Consider the following 1,266-nt stretch of genomic DNA (forward strand, 5'->3'; position numbering starts at 1 on the left):
AGAAAATCAAAGGTCAAAAGAAGTGGAACAACTACACCAGGAAGTAAAAGCTTTAGAGAAGCAGACTGAACGTCTTTGTTCCTCACTTAAAGAAGCTGAAGAGAGTTTGCTGTCTAAAGAAAACCTGTGTGCAGAGCAGCAGCTACAGAACACTAAGGACATGGAAGCCCTGCAGATGCAGATGGTAGCATCTGAGGAGGAGGTGAAGAGACTGAATGCAGAGATCAGTGATAAAGAGGAGCAGCTGGTTGAGCTGAAGACTGAAACATCTGCACAATCTGACTTACTACAACAGCAGACACAAGCTCTAAACATGAAGATTAACACCATTACCAATTCACTTGAGACTGCTCAGAACCAGATAAAAGCCAAAGAGGAGCAGCTGGTTAAACTGGAACAAGAGTCCACCCTGCAGATTGAAGAATTAAGAAAACACTGCATGGTTCTTGAAGATGACATGAACCAGCTGAGGCAAGAAATCCAAACTAAAGATGGTGAAGTCAGTTTGTTGAAATCGAATTACTGCATTGAGGTTGAAGCATTACAGAATGAGATCCAAAGTCTGAAGGATCAGATTCAATGTCTGACTGACTCTCTGAAGACTGCAACAGATCAGGTGCAGACTAAAGAAAACCTGCTGGTCCAAAAAGAGACGGTGTATATTCAGGAGAGAGACTCTCTTCAAAATAAGGTGGCAACCTGTGAGGAGGAAATTAGAAAACTTACAGAAGAGATGCAGACTAAAGAACAAGAGTTCACCTCTCTGAAGGAAGAGAGCTCCAGATGTTGTGATATGCAGCAACAAGAGGTCAAAGGTCTCCAACAACAGCTGGATCATTTGGGTGAATCACTCAGAAATGCTGAGGAGGAAGCTCAAACTCGTCAAACTTTGCTGAACCAGCAGGAGCAGGACAATGCTCATCAGAAGGAGCTTCTGCAGCAGCAACTCTCTGCAACTGAAGAGGAGGTACAGACCTTGAAGGTTGAGATCCAGACCAAAGAACAAGAACTCAGTTTGTTAGAAAATCAAAGGTCAAAAGAAGTGGAACAACTACACCAGGAAGTAAAAGCTTTAGAGAAGCAGACTGAACGTCTTTGTTCCTCACTTAAAGAAGCTGAAGAGAGTTTGCTGTCTAAAGAAAACCTGTGTGCAGAGCAGCAGCTACAGAACACTAAGGACATGGAAGCCCTGCAGATGCAGATGGTAGCATCTGAGGAGGAGGTGAAGAGACTGAATGCAGAGATCAGTGATAAAGAGGAGCAGCT

The 1,266-nt window shown here is 43.6% G+C and overlaps 1 protein-coding gene across 1 annotated transcript in view; it reads left to right on the top strand.

Annotated features, from left to right (window-relative positions):
* Positions 1 to 7: 7 nt before the first annotated feature.
* LOC119411529 (golgin subfamily A member 6-like protein 7) overlaps positions 8 to 1,266 on the top strand; it is a 1,447-nt gene continuing 188 nt past the window's right edge. The window contains exon 1 of the mRNA XM_037678482.1: positions 8 to 1,247. Coding sequence (XP_037534410.1) covers positions 161 to 1,247 — 1,087 coding nt within the window. The 5' untranslated portion in view covers positions 8 to 160. The remainder of the gene's footprint in view (positions 1,248 to 1,266) is intronic.

The sequence above is a fragment of the Nematolebias whitei genome, chromosome 6 (genome assembly GCF_014905685.2).
Source record: "Nematolebias whitei isolate Nwh7 chromosome 6, NemWhi1, whole genome shotgun sequence".
Lineage (NCBI taxonomy): Eukaryota > Metazoa > Chordata > Actinopteri > Cyprinodontiformes > Rivulidae > Nematolebias > Nematolebias whitei.